The following is a 21,638-nucleotide window of genomic DNA, read 5'->3' as shown; positions in this document are numbered from 1 at the left end:
CCTGGCAGCCCCTGAATCGTGTGAGCACGCTCGACTTTGAGATGTTCCTTGCACGTCCAGCTGGGCCGCCCGCACTCTGCCTGACTTTGCCCCCTTCTACGAGCCGCACTGCTCGCCTTGCCACCCCCCACCGCTGGAGCTAACAGGAGTGCATCCCCGAGCCCCGGACGGCCCGTATGCACGAAGCGTACCAGCCGCCCCGCCTCGCACTCCTGATCACTGGGGCCATGCCTCACCAAGAGAGCCGGCCGTACGCCTCGTACGGGCTGCCTCATGCCACGCCTGCCCGCATTGAATCAGCTGCTAAGAACCATAGGTACGCCCTGAACGCCGAGAACGCCACGCTGAGCCGTGCAAAGTCAGAGATGCATCAAAACCTGTAGAAATTGGAAAATGACTTAAAAAAAATCTTAAATTAAAAAAACCTATAGGCAATGCATTGTGCAGACTATGGTACAGTGTTAAAAGTCCTTGCAGCAGTGACAGTCATCAATGCGGAATTTGGGGTCCTTGCAGCAGCAGCGATGCGTCTATGGTGGCAGTCATCGATGCAGTGTTTACGGCCCTCGCAGCAGTGGGGATATGTCGACGTCAAGGGACATATGCCTGTTCCGATACAGCAAGCAACTTCCAGGTGCTGTTGCAGGTTGAAGTGAAGTATTTGATGTCTTAGAGATTCACAACAGGGGGCAAGCAAGCAGGCCCTTGGAGTCACTCTGCATTCAAGTAAGATGAGTCCAGTCCCAGTCGTAACACACTAGTCCTTACTCCCGGCAGAGTTCTTCACTGGTCCAGCAGTGAACTGATTTGGTGATGTCAGAGACCCAGTCGTGCCTTTGAAGTGGGACAACTTCAAAGAAGGGTTTTGAAGTTCACAGATGTCTTCCCTCCCAGCTATAGATCCAGACTCACTAGAGGGGGGTATGCAGCCCTTTTGTGTGGGAATAGGACACAGCCTATTCAGGTGTAAGTGTCAAGTCCTCCCTCTCATTCTGCCCAGGATGGCCCATTATGATTCAGATGGCCACTTAGTCATACCTAAGCTCCCCTTGTGTGTGGCGCTTTAGAGGGAATGCACAAAGTCTATCTGTGACCCACCCAGATGTGTATTGGAGACAGGCTGCAGGCATGCCGGGCTAAAAGCAAAAAATACCAACTTTCAAAAAGTGGTATTTCTAAAAGGGTAATGGCAAATTAGTCTTTACCAGTAAAGGGTATTTATCATTACCATTACAGTGATATGAAACATGACAGACCTACTCCTTTTCAATCAGTAATTGTAGGTTAAAATGTTTATCAAGGAAGTCCCATTGCTAAATTATGAGCAAGGTAGGTATTTGGGTGTTTTCACTACGTTTTGATTACACAACACTCTGCCCTATGGGCTACCTAGGACTACCTTAGGGGTGACCTATACGTAATACAATGTCTGTTTAAGGCTTCCCTAGGGGTTTTAAATGCCAATTTGACATATCAGTGGGTCCCGGCGCTAAAGCGGACAGTAGTGCAATAATGGACAGCTAAAAGTCAAGCCAACTGGCCTTTAGTCTTCCCTGAAAAGCCAGGTTTTAACCATTTTCGTGAAGAGGGTCTCTGTTTATATGGTGCGGAAGTTACTAGGCAAGGAGTTCCACAGATTTGCTGCACCGAGTGTAAAAGATCTGCCCCCATTTGAGCCTTCTTGAAATGGGGAATGCACAGTATATTTTGAGAATTAGACCTCAAGGATCTAGACGGCTTATATCCACGTAGTCTGTGTTTTAGGTAGCTGAGACATTTGCCATGCATTGCACGGAATGCCAGCGTCAAGGCCTTCAATTAAATTCTTTTGGCCACATTGAGTGCTTTTAGATGCGGTGAGACTGATCAGTCTCGCAGTCGCATTTTGCACCATCTGCAGTCGCTTAATCTGGTACTTAGGCTGACCCCGGTAAAGGCTGTTAGCATACTCCAGCCTGGATGTCACTAAGGCATGTACTATGCTTTTCCGACACTCCTCAGGCAGCAGATGCAGAAATGTTATCAAATGACTCAGTTTACAGAAGCAGGTAGCTGTCACCTGACCTATCTGAGCAGAAAATGAGAGGTCAGCCTTTCACTTCATGCCCAGGTTTTCTCTTCAATCTTCCGGGGAGGGTGGGGGACCCATTTCTTTAGGCCACTAGAGATCCGGAGGAAGGGGTGGCTCTTTCCTGAATAATAGCACCTATGTCTTTCCGGCGTTGAGCTTTAGTTTGTCTTTCAGGCACCCCTTGAAACTCTGAAAGGGGACCTTGGTCTGTTCTTTAAAAGTGAAGACCAACTGGGTGTCATCCACATAGGAGATCACTATTACCCCTCAGCTGACTATCAGGGTGAACAATGGAGCCAGGTACAGATTTAACCACATCCGTGTGGCTGGAATTTCAGCGCTGTGCTGAACATTCCAATCGCTGGTGTGGTTGTGACTGAACCATTCCGTCATCAGCACAGCTCAACCGTGACTGATGACGGAATGGTTCCGTCACCCGCATCGAAGGGGTTAACAGGAGAGGGCTCAGTGCTGACCCCTGGCAGACTCCACACCAGAGCTGTTTTGGCTTAGACATTAATGGTTGGAGTGCAACCTTCAATATGCAATTATCCAGGTAGGATTTCAACCAGGCCAGAACCGTGCCTCCAATGCCCATTTCTTGCAGTCTCTCAGACAGCAAGGTGTGGTGGATGGTGACAAATGCCACCGACAGATTCAGGAGCACCACCATCGTGGATACCCCTGAATCTACCGCCTGACTCACCGGCCCTTGCCTCCTTGAGTACCAGTAGGTGGTTGTTGCTTGCATCTCAACTACCAGGATCCACTCCATCTCAGCGAACTACACACCCCACTCGGCAGTCTGGAATAGCCTGATTGAATCCATGGAAACCCGGCCCGGATCTGCTCCCCGTTTTCTCTTACAATTGCCCCCGCTGATTGAATGCAAGGTTTCCTTGATTGAATACTGGATATCCAGCCCATAAGCATGATCGAAACTGTGGACCGCTCGCTTCCACATCCTACTATCTCACACGTCTTTTCGTCCTGATGATGATCTCTTAATAGGGAGATCGAAATGCCGTCGACTCTCAACACCAAAACTCCTCTAACATAGCATATTACTTTTGGAGTTTTGTACAATGTTGTTAATTTTAAAATCCCCAGCACCTATCACTTCACGCACTTTTCGCTGTATATGTGTGAGCACCAGGACTAGCTACTTAATAGTGGATGATTCTCCGTTTATGATATCAATAAAAGCAATGTCATTCATACAACATTGTGTCCCTGCATACATTGTTTTTACGGTCCTACCTGGACTCCCTCTTCATTACTAAAACTAAATGTAAGCTACACTTTAAATAATAGTAGCCCAGGCCCCCTGAGGACCTCTGTGGCCTCTCTAAGACCTTTGTTCTTTCAACTACACTTATGACCCCTGTTCCTACTAATGGGGTACCCTTGTTCTCTTCATTATGTCTAACAATCTCAGCCACCTCCAGGAGGGCTGTCTCCTCTACTCAATCCCGACCTGAAGCCAGATTGGGTATCGTGTAAGATGCCCTCCCTCTTGATAAAGCTGGAGATTTGCCGCTGCATCAATTTTTCCAACATGTTTGCAGGTGCAGGCAGCAAAGAGATGGGCCTGGAATTGGTCAGATCCCCAGGATGCCCATTCGGTGTTTTCCTAAGCCGGAGGAGAGTAGCCTGTTTCCAGATATCTGTAAAAGTGCCAGACGTCAGGGAAGAGTTCCAGATGCGCATCAGAGTGTGCGACAGGGAGTAAGCCAACACATTCCAAAGTTTGGGGGGCAAGGATCATCAGGTGCCCCTGACTTACATCTTAACCGATCTGCTAGGGCGTCCTGTTGGGAGATAGTGGTAAACTCCGTAAGTGCGGCTCGGTAACTCGTGATTCCTTATTGTCAAATTTCTCGGTCCCCGACGGAAACTGAGAATGATTTGTACACTTCCTGAATTTTATCGTTGAAGAAGACGGAGATACTTTTGCACAGAGAGAGTGAAGGTTGCACAGAGGTCTCTACAGCTCTGGGTTTGAGGAAGGAGTTGACCACTTAGAACACGTCTTTAGTAGATTTGTCAGCCTTGTAAATGCAATCAGCCAGGTACTCCCTTCTAGATAACCTAATCAGGTTGTGGAGTTATTTCAGAGCATTTCGATAGATGATCTTGGCGGACTCACAGTAGCCTGACCTTCACTGCCATTCCAACTTAAAGTTTTACTTGTCTGGGTGGCACAATCAGTGCAGTAGGCCCACTAGTAGCATTTAATGTATATGCCATTGGCACATGTAGTGCACTCTACAAAGGTATCATAAATATATGAAATATGCCAATTGTGCATAGGGCAATCAAGCCAACCATAATTAGGGGAGAGAGTGCATGCACTTTAGCACTGGTTGGCAATGACAAGGTACTGACAGTCCTTGGGCCAACAAAACAAATTCCTCAAAATTGGGGGCACGGGGGCAAAAAGTTAGGGGGAAAATCATCCCGAGGCTGATTGGTCTAACACTTGTGCTGAAAACAAGCTACTGCCGAACTATCACCCTGCAGGTCATGATAGGTAATTGACAATGATCATCCTGCCGGTCATAATTGAAAAGCAGTGGAGTCTAGCAATCTTAAAAGGGACAGTTGTGTTTTGTGCTAGGTGTACTATTTACATTGCAACACCACTTAATGTTTTTTTTATTTTGTGCTACTTGTCATATTTTGAGTAGTATTTCTCAGCCAATTGCATTGCTATTGTAATATTTTCTCTAAGTGGATTGAAATATAAACATAAAATTTAGCTGTTAAAGTATGTTTTCGTTTATTGATTGGGTTAAAAATACGAGAAACTATCTTTATATGTGTGTGTTCCTTTATCTTGCACATGCTCAGAAATATCCTGCCTTTGATGAATATGAGAAAAAATCCCCTGGTGAAGAACTAGTTTCATAATAATGTGTGCAGCAAGGACATCTAAATGCAACAGTCTAATATGTTGTGTGATCTGGTCTTATGTTTCATAAATTCCATTGAGAACAGCACAGTTCTTTTAAACCTCACATGCATGACTTCCCTTGCCTTTTTGTTAAAATCAGCACAAAAATGTCCCTTGAAATAACTCAGGGTCTGTAACTCCCCTGAATTAGGTGCATCATCTATAGTCACGTAAGTTGTCCTCAAGCTACTTTTTTAAGAACAAAAGCAAATAACACTCTGGGTTGGTTAATCAATAATTCAAATGAATAAATCATAAATCTCTTCATGAAATTTGCATAAACTCTCTTGTATGTATCCTGAAATCTCTTTTTTTCTATGTCCAGCATAGCTACTCTACCATCAGTGAATGGCTCTGGACCAACTACTGCCACCATGGCTGCCTTCAAGTCTAATTCCTTTACTGATCCACTCACAGAAGACGACACCCTGACAGTGGGCACACCACTTTACATTGGTATTTTAACTACATTCCCTGATGGAGACAAATTTACATTAAGGGCAGAGAGATGTGTAGCTGCCCCTAGCAACAACCCGGCTGATCCCAGCGTTGAACTCATTGCAGGCGGGTGAGTGACCATTTCTCAATACTGATCCACCTGTCTTCTTCTTCTTCAATAACAAATTCACTGCCTATGCCCATTGCAATGTGGGCATTACAGTTTGATTGCAATAACCTGAGTTTCAGTAGTGAATGTTCTGGATTAAAAAAAAGAGGAAAAATGTTGAACAAGTGATTAAAGGAGAAATACAATGACAGTAAAAGGAAGGCAAGTGCAACAAATGCGAGTATGTAAATATTAACCAAGAACAATGAGTTTTATAATGGAAGTAGAAAGCATGAACTTAGAAGGAAAGTGTGACTGAGTGAGATAATATTGCTGATATATATGATGGTGACTTCATGAAGGTAAATCATCCCTTTATGTGAGGGCAGGACACAGCCTATACAAATGTAAAGTGTGAACTGCTGTCCAGAAAGTATGCACAAAGTGCCGCTGTCACTCTGCCCTAGCCGGGGATTGGAGTCAGATTGCAAAAAGACTAGTTGTAAGCACAGAGAAATGCCCACTTTCTAAAAGTAGCATTTCCAAAATAGTAATGTTAAATCTAACTACACCATTAAGCAGGATTTCTCACTACCAGGCGATCGAGAAAAATCTCGAAAAATTAAAGAAAATAATATTAGAGTTCTTCTTCCCAAGTAAACCAACTAAACCCAGCAGGCCCGCGCCCCACCCATGGTATAATTCACTTTGCCAGAAAGCTAAAAGCTCACTGGTGGCCTCAATTAAATCAAATGATTGTACTCAAATAAAAATTCATAGAAGGGCCTACAAAGAGGCTGTCCACGGAGCTAAACACAGGTGGGAAATGGAAAACTGGGATTCATTAAAAACTTCTCTTGGGGAAAGGTATATGAGATCTTTCTGGGGAATTGTAAACATGGGCTTCTCGGCACCCGGAAAAGCAATTGAACCGACCCTGGGAGAAGAGGTCTGGCGGGTACACTATGAATCTTTATACAAAGACACAGAGGACACAGAGAACACAGAGTCCCCCCGATGCGATGACCCTTGGGATGATATCCAGGCTCCTAACATTACCATGCAGGAAGTAAAGGCTGCAATAGAGAAATTAGCCCCAGGTAAAGCCCCTGGTTTAGACAAAATTCCCGGGGACCTCTTCAGGAGCGAGACAGAAATTTGGGCCCACTATCTGTGGCTTATTTTTAATGCAATCTTGTCGGGCATGAAAATCCCTATAAGTTGGAAAGGGGCAGAAATAATTCCCATTTTTAAAAAGGGCTTTCCAAGTAACTACAGACCAATTAGTCTGATAGACTTCCCACAAAAGATCTTCGCACGAGTCCTATTACTGAGACTCCAATCCTGGATGGACGATGAGAGCGTTCTCTCTCCGCTCCAGGCCGGGTTTAGGGAAAAATTGTCTACTCTAGATCAGGTCTTAAGACTCCAGCTACTCCATTGGAGACGGTTTGCCTTGAGAGGGGAAGCTTGTACCTGATATTTGTTGATCTGAGGTCAGCTTTTGACCTAGTGCCCAGGTCAAAACTATGGTCTGTCTTACTGCAGCAGGAGGTCCCGGCATACCTTGTACACCTTATACAATGCCTGCATGAAAACAACTTTGCGCAGATAAGATTTGGTAAGGATGGCAATTTATCGGCCGTGATACCGATTGAACGGGGTGTGTGCCAAGGTTGCGTACTTGCTCCAACACTATTCAGCCTTTATATAAATGATCTGATCAAAGTGTTGACAGAGGAAAAAGAGCTAGATGCCTCCAAACTAGCTTAAAAAAAAATCTTGGTGATGATGTTTGCCGACGATACGCTCCTGGTATCTAAATACCCCATGGGGCTTCAAAGGGTGTTGGACAAATTTCAACTGTTTGGTGAGGATAGAGGGCTTGAGATCAACCTCCAGAAAACAAAATTTATGGTTTTCAACAAACCCAAGAGCACTCGTCTAAACCCTTTATTAAATAATTTACCCTTAGAAAGAGTAACATCATTTACGTATCTAGGCATCGCAATCACTGAGACAATGGATTGGGGGGCACACATAGGGAAATCAACACTAAAACTAGCTCAGTCTACAGGGGGAATTTTGAAGGTTTACAATAATTCTAATAAAAGCGCTGTCAGCCCAGCACTGGAAATTTATAAGGTCCAGGCTTCCGGGGGTGCATTGTATGGAGCAGAATTGTGGGGACACTGTAGGCCCAAGTCCTTACTGCAGATAGAGAACCAATACATCAGGAACCTCTTTAACTTACCGCGCAGCACCCCTCTAGTCCCTCTCCGTTTAGATCTGGGTTTAATGGAACTGGAGGCAGTGTTATGCCTTAGACTCCTCCTATATTGGCGTCGCTTAAGGTCGACTCCGGAACTCATCACCAACAGAGAGGAACTGTCTGAAGTTCTTGAAATTAGGGGCGCTGCTAGGCTTCCTTGGTTCTCCCACATTAAACCTCTATTAGTTGGTATGGGTTTGGGGGAATGCTGGTGTGACCTGGAGGTAGCTTGCTCCCACGTTTCTAAAAAACAACTAAAAATTACTTACAAGAACTATAGAATGGCCTTGTTACATTCTAATTCCAACTTATGCAAAACAACCCTAACCTTCCAGGAAATTAAGGACAGCCCCGCCTTTGAAAGAGTTCTTGACTTAATTAAACCTACGGCAGCTAGGAAACTCTATCTGCAGTATAGATTTGGAGTTCTACCTCTGCGTTGTTTGACCTTCAAATGGAAACCGCAAAACGAGTCCAGGTGCCCCGCTTGTGATCATCCTGGGAAATATGAGCTTCATGTCTTTTTTGCATGCCCGGGGTATAGCAAAATGAGAAGGAGATGGTTAGCCCAGATATGTAGAAATCTAGGCAGGGGGGTCCTGTGTTGAAACAGTCAGGATACTAAAATGTGACCCCAGCACCCCAATTGTCTATTCTGTGGAGGGGTTTCTGTTCTCAATGTGGTGCACAAGAAGGATCTTTCTTAAATCTCCAAATGTCTTGGCAGCTAAGAATTAGCTATTGTTCCTTCATTTTTACTATCTGGTTCTGGGTGGATGGAAAAGTCCAATAAGGGAGGGCAACTAAAAGCTAATAATTTTTTTATATTGCATCATGCACTTTGAAATTAAATCTCATGCTGCTATGTAAAGATTTTGGGAGGAAGATATAACTTTGATTCTATTTTTTAACTAACACGTTTTATCTATTTTTAAATTGTATATACTTCATAGTTTCTCCTCTTTTAATGTTTTTTAAAACAATTTTCTGACATTTTTTTAAATAATATGCTGTAAATTCTTGCACTTTCTCGGCCATGTTGGCTGTAATAAAGGTATATTTGACTTGACTTGACTTGATTTTGTGCGATAATTTTTCAGCTCCTAGGGTTCGGAATTTCTTTTGGGAGTGACGACACAATAGTCTCCTTCTACATGTCTGTGTAGTTCCTGGATAGAATACTGTTGATAACCTGGCACAGGAAATGGGCTACAGGGTCCGGAACCTATGTAAGTAAGGAGGGCATACAGGGGTCTGAGGGTGCACTGGATTTAAGGCCCATTAGAAGATCTTTGGTTGCTGAGCAGTAGTTTGAGGGAAGGCAGGAAGGGTAAGCTTCTCATTGTCCTGAGTAGTCTCCACAGCATCATTTGGATGCTGGGCTGAGGAAAGAGGGCAGAAATGCCACTCTGGCGCCTGAGAAACCTCTTTGGCCTTAGGATCTTCAGTTTTAGTAGGACTAAACTCCTGGAAGATAATGAGGACCTTGTCTTGAAAGCAGGTAGCTACGCTATCACAAAAATCTTGGGAGGGGGTTAGCGACTGATTTTCTGGTGGCTCAGAGGCCTCCTTGATGACTCCGAAGAGCATACTAGATAGAATCTTTTCTGTAAAGATGCAGGATTTGGCTTGTAAAGTTGCATATTTGTATTTCTGTAGAAGGGATTTCTGCTTAGCCTTTTCCCTAGAACAGGGGTCCCTACGCCATTTACGTTCTTGCCTGCAGCACTCCTGCCTCAGGGATCTGAGCTCTTCTGAGAACCATGGGACTGATGGATCTTTGAGTGATGATGTTTTTAAAAGGGGCAGCAATATCAAGAATCTTGTTATCCCAGTTTTGGAAACCCTCCGCCATGGAGGGGAGCAGAGTATGATTCCTCTCCCAGGTTGGACACAAAGCAGCCTCCCATTTAGTAGCTGTGAGCTTGTTCAGACCCCTATAACGAAAGGTCCTCAGAATAGAGCTCTCCTTCCTGGTAATGGGAAGGGTGGTACAGACTCTAAATTCAATTAACCAATGATCCACCCAGCTGAGAGGCTGAACAGCCTCTATCCCTAAATTGTTGTGGTTGGTTGGTGAAAATGTCAACCAGAGTGTGGCTGGCGTTGTGGGTTGGAGATGTATTTGCTCAAATCCCAGAGATATCATGAGCTCAATGAGGAACGCTAAATCTTTATCTTGTTTGTTTTCTAGATGAGAATTAAAATCCCATAGTATGGTAAGATGAGGGTAGGTAACAAATTATTCCAATATTTTACACCATGACTCTGTAAACCTGGTTATAGGGCCAAGCAGGCGGTATACAAGGAGTCCTGAGAAGTTATAATTTTTGGATAGCTTAATCCCAAACAAAACTACCTCCAGTGGTGAGCCAGACTTACCATCCATCATGCACAGAGTGCATCTAAGAGTACTCTGAGCTACCAAGGCCAGTCTGAAACCTCTACGGTCAAGGCGGTCAAATCTGAGAATGATATAGCCAGGTGGGACACCATCTGCCAGTTCTGGACCAGAGATCTCCCTGGCCCATATCTCAGTGACAAAGAGGCAGTCTAAGTTAAGAGTTTGAATAATCAAAGTAATTTTCATTTTATGTTTAGGCAAGGAGTGTGCGTTTATTAACGCTCCTCGAAAAGGACTGGATTAGGAGCCAGTTTTGACATTAGTCCCAGAGACAGAGACCAGACCATGTGTGGGTCTAAAATTGCAATGCTGACAGTGTTCAGTTTTCCCAGTAGTAAAGACAAGTTTATTTGCACACCCCACCTGGAGTAGTTTGGAAAGTAGTATTCCTTGGAACATTGTCGTGCTCAGAAACCTTCTGTAACTTTCATCAGTTTATAATTCTCCTGTGAGCTTCTTGCTGTCGGATATCATTTTATGCTTCAAGAAAGTTACCTTGATTGTGACAGAGACTCTGACTCTGATTTTAATACCAGGTGTAGGAAAGTGGAGTATTATGTCCTAATGTGGCAAGTAGCATCTAGGCTTTACTAGAGGAACATGTGTTAGGATTTTGGAGTACAATGATATAAGTAATTGACATGTCTCAAAAGAAATCTGGGTAAGAGTGGTCTGTTTAACTCAGACACTCTGTTCATCACCACCCCCTTTTTGTAAATCGTTTTTGGCCACTATAGGTGTGGCAGGGTATACTCAGACATGAGTCCCTTTCTCACTGCTCCATCAGGATTCAAGCAAGCCGGGCCGAAGAAGGCTGAAATGCCAGAAACCGGTCCCCGGTAGCTTGTCTCCTTTCTGGTGAAGAATTGGCTTGGTAGTTTAGTCTGCCCTGTTCCCATGATGCACTGGGCCAGGGACAGACTGATTTGCATATAGCCAGGTTCTGAGCTGGGATGGGGCAGTGAGATAAATAACGGTGATGGATCAAGCCCTGATCTTTGGACTGGGTAAGAGTGGTCTGTTTAACTCAGACACTCTGTTCATCACCACCCCCTTTTTGTAAATCAAAAGAAATCTGACACCAATTCATTAAAATGAGGCATATTTGAATATATTTTTAGATACTAAAATGAACACAGTTGGATGCCTACAACCGGACTTTAGCATTGGGAAAAAGCGCTAGTACAATAAGCACTGGTGAAACTCGGTCACTTGTAGGTCGAGTTATATGGAACCCCCAGAGGGTTAAGGCAACGTGGGTTCCAGAACAAAGCCATAACAGTCAGTTCAATGTTATCTGGCGCAAAATGCCTGGGTGCAGGGTTGTCTTGGGTCTCCTTGCTGCTGAAGTGGGAGCCATGTGAGCACTGGGTTTACCTCTTAGATGGTTCAGGGCAGAAAACGGATGCTGTGGTCCACTGAAGGTGTTACATGGTTCCCTTTTGTTGCAGCGTCGAGTAAAGGGGTGGTAATCGAATGGTCACCAACCATTCTTTGTAAAGGTAAGTCCAGAAAGATGACATTTGAATGTCCGGAGGTCTGGGAAAAATTGTAGCTGCCTGAAGCCTGCTGGAGGTCAGGAATACTTTCCTCACAATGCACTGGACCATCTATTTTTAAGCAATTCCTCATAGGGCCCCATGGTCAGTGATTCTTTGGTTTTCTCATAGGGGATTTCCATGTATAGTCAAAAGGCACCGTTTTGCAGTCCTTCTTTGCCAGGGAACCCCCAGAGGCTGAAGACAGAGCCCTGGTAGAGGATTGACCCTCTCCTCACTCTGAACTCCCACCTGAAGACTTGGCCTGCTGTTTTTTTTTTGCTCTTCTGCTCCCTGAAGCCTGATCTTTTCTCTGTCATACAGAGTACGCTTAGAGAAGGTTTTACAGATGGAACAGGAATCAGGAACATGAGAAGCAGGAAGATAAATTAAGTACACTCTGTAAGGATCGGTCTTGGCCTTCTTTCTACCAGATTCTGGACACTGGTATTTTTCAGCGATAAACTGCAAACTTTCTGTCAGAAAAACAAAGAGGAAGACCAAATACATTAAGTGAAGTAGTTATTAGCTTAATTCAGAAATGAATTTCTGAAGAAAAACATCAAATTGGTACAGCTCAGAGTTCCGGGGTCCTTAAAGCAGGAGCTGGAAAAATGAACTGAAGTAACTGCCACTGGCTGGGCATGATTGGATACTGGTGGTCGCTGGATTCGTAAAGACACAGCTTCTATTTTCAAAGACACATAATGGCAGCCTATAGAGCTTCTCTGTTCTTTCCTTTCCGCTCTATCATGAAAAAAGAGGTTTTATGAAGGAGATTATTCTATGTGTTTAATACTACAAAAAACTACACAAAATGAAGTATACTGGCTTCCTTTTTTCAATTCTAATGGTAGTGGTAATAAGCTTGATTGTTCAATTACTGAAAATCGTTAAAATATACTATCAATATAAAATGGAAAAAGAGTTAAAATTCCACACAAATTGCTACAAACTAGAAGGGAGGAAAACATTAAAAACTGATATCCAAACTGGCAGGTGCATAAAACTTAGAGGGGAGTTTGTCCAAGTCACGCTTGCTTGCAAGCCGGTTGGTATATTTTTGTAACTCAATTTTCTGTGTCAGTGCGGTCCAAATTAAACTGTTTGAGCTGTATTAGCAGAGAAACACAAGACTGATGCCTATTTGTATCTTACAAGACTGTGAGACTTGCAATTGGGAAGTACCAGTCGGTGCCGCTCGCTAGGTACCTTTGGGCTACAGCAGAACAGATGGAGTAAGGATTCATGGTGGTAACCAATGTTCCCTCTAATTATTTTCCTCTGTGTGCGGCAGTGGAGGGTCTCTGTGCGCTGCAGCCATGGCTATGTGCGCCGGGAACCAGACCGTGTGTGGGTGCAGCGCCAAATATCACTCCAAAATTTTGCTTAAAAATCTGAAAAGATGGTGCATTTCCACACATACAGTGCCACGTTAAGGGTCTTAAGGACCCTGCTCCCTGGTGTCTGACCCTGCTCCCTGGTGTCTGTCCCTGCTTCCTGGTGTCTGTGCCTGCTCCCTGGTGTCTGTGCCTGCTCCCCGATGTCGGTGCCTGTCCCTGGTGTCTGTCCCTGCTTCCTGGTGTCTGTCCCTGCTCCCTGGTGTCTGTCCCTGCTCCCTGGTGTCTGTCCCTGCTCCCTGGTGTCTGTCCCTGCTCCCTGATGTCGGTGCCTGTCCCTGGTGTCTGTCCCTGCTTCCTGGTGTCGGTTCCTGCTTCCTGGTGTGTGTCCCTGCTCCCTGGTGTGTGTGCCTGCTCCCTGGTGTCTGTCCCTGCTCCCTGGTGTCTGTCCCTGCTCCCTGGTGTCTGTCCCTGCTCCCTGGTGTCTGTCCCTGCTCCCTGGTGTCTGTCCCTGCTCCCTGGTGTCTGACCCTGCTTCCTGGTGTCTGGCCCTGCTCCCTGGTGTCTGTGCCTGTCCCTGGAGTCTGTCCCTGCTCCCTGGTGTCTGTCCCTGCTCCCCGATGTCGGTGCCTGTCCCTGGTGTCTGTCCCTGCTTCCTGGTGTCTGTCCCTGCTCCCTGGTGTCTGTGCATGCTTCCTGGTGTCTGTCCCTGCTCCTTGGTGTCTGTCCCTGCTCCCTGGTGACTGTGCCTGCTCCCCGGTGTCTGTCCCTGCTCCCGGTGTCTGTCCCTGCTCCCCGATGTCTGTGCCTGCTCCCCGATGTCTGTGCCTGCTTCCCGGTGTCTGTGCCTGCTTACTAGTGTCGGTCCCTGCTCCCCGATGTCTGTGCCTGTTTCCTGGTGTCCGTCCCTGCTCCCCGTCCCTTCTCCCTGTTGTCTGTCCCCGCTCCCTGGTGCCTGCCTGTCCCTGGTTTTAGTGCGGTTGTTAACCGAGGCCTTTCCATTTTTACTAAAATATATATATATATATATATATATATATATATATATATATATATATATATATATATATATATATATACTATTTTTATAAGGACTTTCAACCTACTCTCTTCACAATGGCCTGTTATGTTTGTCATTCGCATTTTATTATGCACACTATAGTAGAAAAAAACATGGATCAATGTGGGTCAGCCCGTTTTAACCATTTCAAAAATATTTTTGAAAGCCCAGATGCTTCTCTAGCAATAACTTTTTGCAAAGTCTTGGTAATTTTTTCTGTCCGTGTGAGCTACATTCAGTCATCTGTGTTATCTCTATACTAATGGTCTTGATGATCGTTCGTCTCTCCCTTACACAGGACAGGAGAGCTGGAGGAAGGCAACGCAACACAAAGGATCACAAACAGCCCTGAAGTAGTGCACAGTGACGATTACAGGGCACAGTTGCGGGCTGATTGTAGGTCCTTTGAATTAGTATTCGTGTAAATTGCAGCGCACCGGGGGCTACAATTAACATGAATACTAAAGGTTCACAATCAGCCCCTCAGCTGTGCAGTGTAAGAAAAGTAATGCAGAGTGTCAAACACAGCGTGTGCTAAAGCACACGCTGTGTTTGAGACTGCTTTTCTTTTTCTTAATCACCCGCAATGAGGAAATGGCACTTTTTCGCACCGCTCGCATTTTAAAAGCGGCGGTGCGAACGGCGTTGTGGGAGTGCGCGCTAAATTAAGCACCCTGCGCGCTAAGGGTGACTTCCATGCGCGCGCGCTCACCCGCGCAGCTTGTTGGGAACAGCGGTGGTAACTACAAAGTCGACTGTCAGTACTTGCTCAAAGTAAGGCTGAAGATTTCCCATTATGTAGGACGTGTCCAGCGATGAGAAATTGGATTGATGGTTTAAGCCTTCTAGGTCTCTTTCATGGGATATTTTCTTGACCTGCATATTCACTGATCTTTTCCATGCAGCTACAGGAATGTTTAAGTTGTGCATGTATTGAATGTCTATTTCTAACAATTTTATGGCTGCTGCCAACTGAACCTGCCATGGAGATCCACCTTCTTCTAAGATTGTTTTAATTTGAAATTTCAGAGAGGTTGCTGTAGCACGCAGGGTGCTAATATAGTATTTTAAAATGCCCCCTGAACAGGTAATGTCCGGAAGGGTGAGTCCCAGCTACAACCTTACTCTTGCTTTCCTGGCCTAATGTGGGATGCCTAGAACCTTCCTGTATGGAGAAATTTAGTGGTTTGTAAGGAACTTGGTGAAGGCTCCAAGGAAGACTAGGTGGCCGTAGTTAAGAGTGGAAACTAGTTTTACTTTTAAGACTTTCAGGATGGGTTCTTCAACAAGAGTAGACAATTGTCTTTGCTGCTGCTGATATATACAGTGTAAGTAAAGAAAAATAATGATACAAAACCAGTATTGCTGCGACATAATGTCAGGTTATACATGGGATATCCTCTATTAAATCCAGGGGAGAGATCCATGAACGCCTTGCAGATGGCACCCCGGCGGGCCATGATATACTTTCCAAGGACCATGTAAAGATTTAGGCATTGCGCTAGCGTGGAATTGCCAGGGCGGAACCCATAATGAATTTCTGATATGATCCAGTTTTCCCCCGCCCATATAGACAATCTATTCAAAACCACCCATCCCATGACTTTGACCACAGAATCGATCAGGGAGATCGGTCTGTAGCAAGTCGGACAGTTCTGGTCTCCCTTCTTGAAGACTGGGGCAATCGTGGATGTTCCCCAAGATCCAGGACAGCCCAAAGTTGCTGCTGCATTAAGTACTGATGTAAGGACCAGCGCCCATAATGCCATGTTTGACTTATAAAGATCAGGGGGCATTGCGTCAGGGCCTGGTGCTTTATTACTTGTCAGCCCTGAGATTCCTCTCTCAATTTCCTTTGGGGAAAAATGTGGTCGTATTGCCCCCTGCCCATTCTCGTACAGGCCTAATTGTGGAGGGTTGGCCTTAAATATGGAGCTGAAGTGCAGTACCCATTCATGTTCCGGGATATTGGTGCCAATTTCGGGTACCCCATCAGTGTCGAACGGTGATCTGTTGACTATGCCCCAAAATTTCTCGCTATTATTCAGGGTACTGGGATCTAAGAGATCCTCCCAGGTCGTTTCCTTAAGTTTGCCCTTGCGCTTTACTAGTGTTTTTTTATATGATGAGTGCAGTCTTCTCTTACATCCACTGAAGGGTATATAAGAGGCGGGAAAGGTCATCTGAAAAGTCCAGGTCATCGATCTGTGTGCAAGGTGTTCACTGGATCTCCTTTATTTTTCTTGCTGTGGATGTATTCATCATCCAGTTCATTGCCAACAATCAGAGAAAAGGCAAGAGAAAACAACCCTGATGGACGCCGCTCCTCACTTTCAAGGTTTCTGTGAGTTGTCCTCCATGGACTATCTAGCAGGTCATTCCCTCGTTAAAGTTCCTAATGATTCTTATGAGTTTATCTAGTACACCATAGTAGCGGAGAAGCCACTAATGGGTCCCTCTGTCCATTATGTTGAATGGATTATTGCAGTCAATGAAGTTGACATAGAGGAAGGAGTTCTATTCCATTGACTGCTCAACGATGATGATATGCATGACTATACACAAGGTCAAGATACCTATCATGGGAAATCGACTCAACATACATTGTCACTGCACTACTATCTAACTCACTACAGACTTTTTGGAACAAGGGCACAATGGGAACATAATGAGGGGGCGGTAATTGAAAACCCTGAATGAATTAAACTATTCCTGATTTAAGTTGGCTTTCTCTTACTGAAAGAACAGCAGTGGGTGTATGGACTCAAGACCCAGGACCCATATAGTTGGACTCAATAAAAACATCTCATGGGTGATGCTGTCACCAACATAACTCCTTCACATACAGGGAGGTATCCAGACTTCCTCTTCCATTTATATGGTTTGCCTCTGGTTCAGAACCTCAGGAAACTCAACCTGGCCCCAGGGTAACCTCTTGTTTTAACATTTACCTACACTGTTTTGACTGATAGTATGTACTTGGCCTTTTTTGATTATAATATTTATGAGTGTCTACTCCTATTTTCAATGATTTTTGTATACATTATGGGGCATATATTGAATAGTCAACTTCCTGCCCAGAGCTGCATGAAAGAGAGTGGGTAGGAATTTGCAATATGTATTATTATTCAGCAAATTCCTGCTCTCTGTCTGTGCTGGTGCACAAACTGCTGCGAGCGTCAATGCAGGTACCTTTGCACCATGGTGCCAGGGTGCCTGCGTTGTGGGCAGGATTTGTTTTATGCAGGAACGGACACCTTCCTGCACAAAAACAATTGTCTGAGGCTTTTTCCTCTTCCTTGGAAAGGAGAAATAAACATATTTCTTCTCATTACGCTTCCAATGTGGAGGTGTAGTATTTTGACACGTTTCCAGGAGTACTACTAATGGTAAATCTAGGAATGCACCAACATCCATTGGTGGGAACATGGGAACACCCACGTTCCACCTATGGAACTCCTGCTGTGGCAGGGTAGCACCAAGTAGCAAATTGTGCTGCCTTGCATTATTGCACATTTACCACTAGGTGGCCCTGTGGAGCTTGGTAAATGCAATTCTGGAATTTAAGTCATCCCTGTACCCCCTTGTGTGTGAAATATGTTGCTAAAATATTAGGAACTGATCAGGTTTTCTCTTCCTTCACTCATTGATTAGTACCCTGATCTCCAAACTTTTCTCCCCTTATATTCTATCCTCCTTACAGTAAGGCCTCAATAACCAATGTCAATTACATTGCCTGCTCCTTGTAGCATGCCACGATTTGGCCTTTGAATTATGAAACAAACTGTCATGGTAACACATACGCATGGGGCTACATTTCCAGTGGGCCTTAGATGCTGATGCAATAGTGACATCACCCTGGGCAATCAGTATCTCAGATTCTAACCGGATAGGAGCCTCTGTGTCTCCCCACTCTGGTGAGACTCATTTAAACACAGTGGAATTGAAGGCAAGCTGCAACAGTGCTTTTACTGGCAGCCCCATAAGCCCAACTGACTACAGAACCCCATCAATGCTATTTATAAACCCTGAAGGAGCAACACATTAAAAGAATGATTGTTAACACACAAGCTGGCTTTAGGTCCCCTTTTGCTATTAAAGTAGAACTAGAAAAATGGAAAGTGAAATTTGTTTATACATGATTCAGAAGCAATTAATCTCATATTCATGTCACTAATAAAAAATGGAAAACCCATCCTGAGAACTAATTACTTTGTTAGACATCAGTTTTGATTTTATAAAAAGGACTGAAAATCTCTTTCATTTTCATACACTTACACAATATCTGTACAAGATGGACATCTCACCCAGTGCCCTTGTAGGGCAATTAAGCACACATCGTGGGTCAGCTGCCTTAAGGGGTGTTGTGCTTTATAAGCAGTCTTTTAATTGTACCTTCACAATGCTCTTCTCTTTGCAGCTGTGCAGTGACCCAGGACTTGAACGTACATGTGATTCAAAATGGTCAGTCCCTGCAAGTCATGTTTGAGATAGAGACCTTCATCTTTAAAGACCAGTCTAAAGTATATCTGAAGTGTGATGTGTCCCTGTGCCCAATCACACCCTCAAACACCTGCCAGGTAAGTGATGAGGGTTGATGCAGAAAAATAATGTAAATTGTTTTTAAACAAGCAGATGCATGAGCCCCACTATAAGCAGGTGTGAGCACAGTCAGTGAGTTACTGGCATGAACGGTGGGATATTTCTCAGTGAGGAGTGTGTCTGAGTACAGCAAGATACATGAATGTTCAAACAAAATCAACATATTCTTTATTTTTCTAAACTGAGTTTGGGTTTTTATTGTGTTGTGTCATGACTTTACTACAGTTTGGTACTGCATACATATTTTCCTTCAAGCTAAGCCTGACTGCACTACCAGGAAACAAGCTCAGGTCTATTTGGTGACTTTAGTAGTTCACCCTGACAAGAATTTAGATTATTACTTGAGGTAGGTACTCCACCACCTCAACTAATACTCAAATGTCTCACGTTGTGTAATTGGTTAGTTGGTAGTAACTTTACTGGAATTGAAATTTTATGCGATATAACCCTTAAGCAAAACACCTGGTAGAAGACTATGTCTTAAGGGTGTTTGGACAAAATATAGGAAAAAAACCTATGGAATACAAACATATTGTGTCAAGAATATCGGCATGTAAAAATATCAACAAGAGTACATTTGAAGATAAAACTATTCTTTTAAGACATGTTTATAATATTGGTATGAAAAATGTCAGTTTAGCAAATATAGTTGTATGTAATATAATTTGTAAATGTTAATTAAGGGCTCATTAGGATGGAGGATGGACCTGCGTCCGCCACCCTAGAGTAGGAGGGACCGTCCGCAGGGGCAGCGGCGGTCCCTCCGTGCAGATTAGGATGTGACCGCCACCCTTGTTTTATTTAATATTTATTTTTTTACATTAATAATTTTTATAAATTATATTTCGTAATTACCTAAACTACATATGAATGGTATGACATTTAAATACAAATTTTACAAATATTAAATATCATATACATGAAACAAATTAAAAAATTTAAGCAGAATAATGTTTAAAAAGTAAAATATTCTTACATTTTCTTATATAAGATATTTACAAATTATAATGTTTGTGAAAGATAAATATTCATTTTACAATTTAATATTTTAGTACTTTTTATTTTTTTAATTGAGTGTTTGATTTTGTGTTTTTTTTAATACATTTATTTACTATTCAGTTCATAGCAAATAGCATTTGAAAATCAGCCAATTAAATCATATTTGTAGGAATATTACGCAATTATATGTAAAAGCACCAAAACGTAAATCACATTAAAGCAAAAAAATGCAAATAAAAAAATAACGGAGATAATCAAAGCAGCTACATTTCAAATCGACATCTCCATATAGTGTAACATACGCTGTCAGATTTGAAACCCTAGTTGTTTCTTCTGCAAAGATTTTATGCGATACAAGCAAAATTCAAGATTAAACACATTATGAAACTTGGCACGACACATTTCATATGATGGTGCCTCTGATTGCAACCACATAGAAGCCATAGGTAAAATATCGAAAAGCATAGCAAATCTGCGTGGGTTCAATATCCTCACCCACACCTACTGACATATTCTCTCTAGAAATACGGACATCGACCCCCGTAGCTTGCGATAGAAATTCTGAGATGCCAGCTAGCAATTGTTTTAAAACTGTACAACTAAAGAATATATGTACAAATCTGATTTCTCTGCATGACATCTGAAACATGTCCCGTCGTGTACCCCCCCACATCATCATCTTGACCAGTGTATGGTATACAATAAACAGAGTTTTATAGTATTAGGTGCATAAATTTGCCGTCAGTATAACTTTACTAGCCATATCTATTTATGATTGCACATTTGAGCCATAATTACCTAAACTATCCCTCCGTTTTGCCTTATGCATCTCAATGTCATCCCGCTGTGTCGCCCGTAATATGTCGTACAGTGCCCCAATCTTAGCTCTTTTAGACAATGCCTCTAATAAATCATTGGTTGTTATAGACATATATCTGCAATGTTTATTAATAAAATCACGAATTTGCAAATCTTTGAAAAAAAACATACTTAGAAATTTTGAAAACTGAATAATTATCCCAGCCCAATACATAGCCCCTAGACGTCATATCCCATTGCCCTTCCAAGTAGCCATCTTTGTGTCCCAAAACACCAGCGGAAATATTTCTATGGAGTTAAAAGGCGTATAGTGGCCAATCCGATGTATGGATACAATTTTGCGTATCAACTTCAATGCCATATATACAGCAGAGGCAATTTTAAATTGATTTTTTTTAAATAGCTTGGTTTGTAAAACTTAAGCAAGGCCTCACTCGCCTGAGTCCCCAACAACATCTAATATATGTTAGGAGCTTCAAATGGCCTTACTTCATCCCAAACCACCAGATACTGCATATTCTGCAAAAGGCAAACTAGATAATAAAAAGCAAAGTTCGGCAACCCCCATCCATCACGTGCCAATGGAAGCATCATATATTTTGAAGCACGCCGATTTCTCTTCCATCCCCATATAAACCTATCTGCAATAGACTGAAGCTACGTTAATTGTACTTTTGTCAACTCTAGCGGTACTGTCCTAAACTAGTACATTACCCGGGGGAGTATACACATTTTCAAAACATCGCATCGTCCAACCATTGATAAATGAAGACATTCTACCTTTTCCAACTGACTTTTCGCTGAAGCTAGTTTGTCTGCTCAATTCACTTCAACTATCTCCTGGAGTGACATCCTGATATTTACTCCCAAATATCTTGCTTCCGGTGTGACACCGACTTCGCCAGGACAAAGTACCTCGGTACAAACAACCTGGGTTTTAGAGATGTTTAACTTGTAACCGGCAACTTCCCCATACTGCTGAGTCTGATTCCCAAAATCCCTTAGTGATTGCACTGGGTCAGTGTTACTA

The 21,638-nt window shown here is 43.5% G+C and overlaps 1 protein-coding gene across 1 annotated transcript in view; it reads left to right on the top strand.

The window, feature by feature from the left end:
- Positions 1 to 21,638, top strand: part of LOC147725090 (uncharacterized) — a 191,743-nt gene that overhangs the window by 154,027 nt on the left and 16,078 nt on the right. Inside the window, exons 5-6 of the mRNA XM_086918167.1 lie at positions 5,353 to 5,595; positions 18,609 to 18,768. Of these exons, the coding sequence (XP_086774293.1) occupies positions 5,353 to 5,595; positions 18,609 to 18,768 (403 nt within the window). The remainder of the gene's footprint in view (positions 1 to 5,352; positions 5,596 to 18,608; positions 18,769 to 21,638) is intronic.

This window comes from Lissotriton vulgaris, chromosome 4_1 (genome assembly GCF_964263255.1).
Source record: "Lissotriton vulgaris chromosome 4_1, aLisVul1.2, whole genome shotgun sequence".
Classification (NCBI taxonomy): Eukaryota; Metazoa; Chordata; class Amphibia; order Caudata; family Salamandridae; genus Lissotriton; species Lissotriton vulgaris.
This window is presented reverse-complemented; position numbering and strand designations above follow the sequence as displayed.